This window comes from Ostrinia furnacalis, unplaced genomic scaffold (genome assembly GCF_004193835.3).
Source record: "Ostrinia furnacalis isolate ACB-3 unplaced genomic scaffold, ASM419383v2 OfSCF0035, whole genome shotgun sequence".
In the NCBI taxonomy this organism is placed as follows: Eukaryota; Metazoa; Arthropoda; class Insecta; order Lepidoptera; family Crambidae; genus Ostrinia; species Ostrinia furnacalis.
The window spans coordinates 716-2,272 of NW_021130274.1; the positions used below are offsets into that span (position 1 = coordinate 716).

The window sequence follows — 1,557 nt, forward strand, 5'->3', positions numbered from 1 at the left end:
TACAGTATCAGTATCGGCGCGCCGACAGCTGGTCGTCGGCGGCGGCGGCGTGAAAAAATTCGCGGCGGCGGCGGCGCGCCGGCGTGGCGCCCACCTCTATCGCGGACACACAACACACGCTGCAATACGTTTGGGCACATTGGGCGGCTGGGACGTGTTGTTGTTACGCTGCCGCGCCGCTCCCGGTCGATACGGGGCGAGGAGAGCGGGCGGCAGGGATTGCCGGCTCTCGGCACGTGTCAGCGGTCGTTGGCCTCAGTCGGCTTCTTTGCTAAACTATACTATACATACACCGAAAGAGTGTAAATGATGTGGGGTGATTTTTTTTAAGCGTTCTTTGGCGTTTTACTCAAAAAGTATCAGAAAAAATCACGCAACCTTCACTCGTATTGACTGCTTATAGAGATCGACGAAATACATAAAATCGAATATTATTCTAAAAAGATAAAACAAAAATCTTTCTTTCCTCAGGTGACCCCCGAAGCGCCAGTATCAGTGGACGCCCTAGGAGAACTGGTCAAAACCAACCCATCTTGTTGGCGAACCTTCTGCGCCTTGGTCTACATCAGGACCGTCCGGATGATCCGGGATCCCTACAAGCTGTATGTCATGATCTTCATGCCTATAAGTAAGTTTAATGTTTTGTTGAATAACACCATGTTGGGCGCCAATATTTTGTTTACGTCCAAAACTAACTTAAATTATATTGTTGGCACTGTCTACTAAGCACCCTTATATGCCAATGCTATTTACATGATTTGGGACCCCTTATTCTGTATGCTTTAAATAGGTAAAAGATATTTCAATGACACCACGTTGGGCGCCAACAATTTTTAAACCATCATAGAAAAGTAAATTGACTTTAAAGGAGGAAAAAATACACTAGAAAAAAAATACACTATTGATATTCTGTTGGCTGGCTATAATAAATTTATTGTATTTATTGGTCAGTTGATTTTTAAAAGAGTGGTCATTCATTATATAAATAACCTAGGTACTCGTCTTTGTCGTAATCATTGTTTTGAAAGATTAAAAAAAGTATGTCCATTGAATTGTGATGTCATCATGCATGTAAATTCTTCTCATTCCAGTATCCTGCGCTCTCGGTCTCTACATGAAGTCAAGACAGATTGTATTTTTTCGGATGCAGCCGCTCAAATTGGACCCCAATGCATATTTCAATAAGACCCCAATTGCAATATTCAGTGAAACGAACGACTTCAAAGAGGTATCAGACTTGAGGGATTCCCTCGAAATGCTTGGAGCTCATCCGATCATAGACTTTGACGGAAACTTCTCGAGTCTTCTGGATATGGAGAACTTTGGAGCATTCAATCTAAAAGGAAGCTTGGTGCCAGGTTTTGGGAAAGCAATGGCCTACTACAATAGCACGTATACGCACAGTCTGCCTATCATTATCAATTTGTTGGACAATAGTATTTATAGGTAAGCGATTCTGATACATAACTCCGTAAAACTAGATTGGTACTTTGTGGTTGTATTGTGCCTATTGTGTCCCAATGAGGGCTATCGTTTTTATACTTAACAGTTGGCACC

At 42.8% G+C, this 1,557-nt stretch overlaps 1 protein-coding gene across 1 annotated transcript; it reads left to right on the forward strand.

Annotated features, from left to right (window-relative positions):
• Window positions 1-471: 471 nt before the first annotated feature.
• On the forward strand, window positions 472-1,446 carry LOC114349764 (uncharacterized; the record flags this gene model as incomplete). Its single annotated transcript, XM_028300301.1, has 2 exons — window positions 472-628; window positions 1,092-1,446. Coding segments are annotated over 2 exons (512 nt in total), but the record flags the coding sequence as incomplete, so codon positions are not given.
• Window positions 1,447-1,557: the final 111 nt, after the last annotated feature.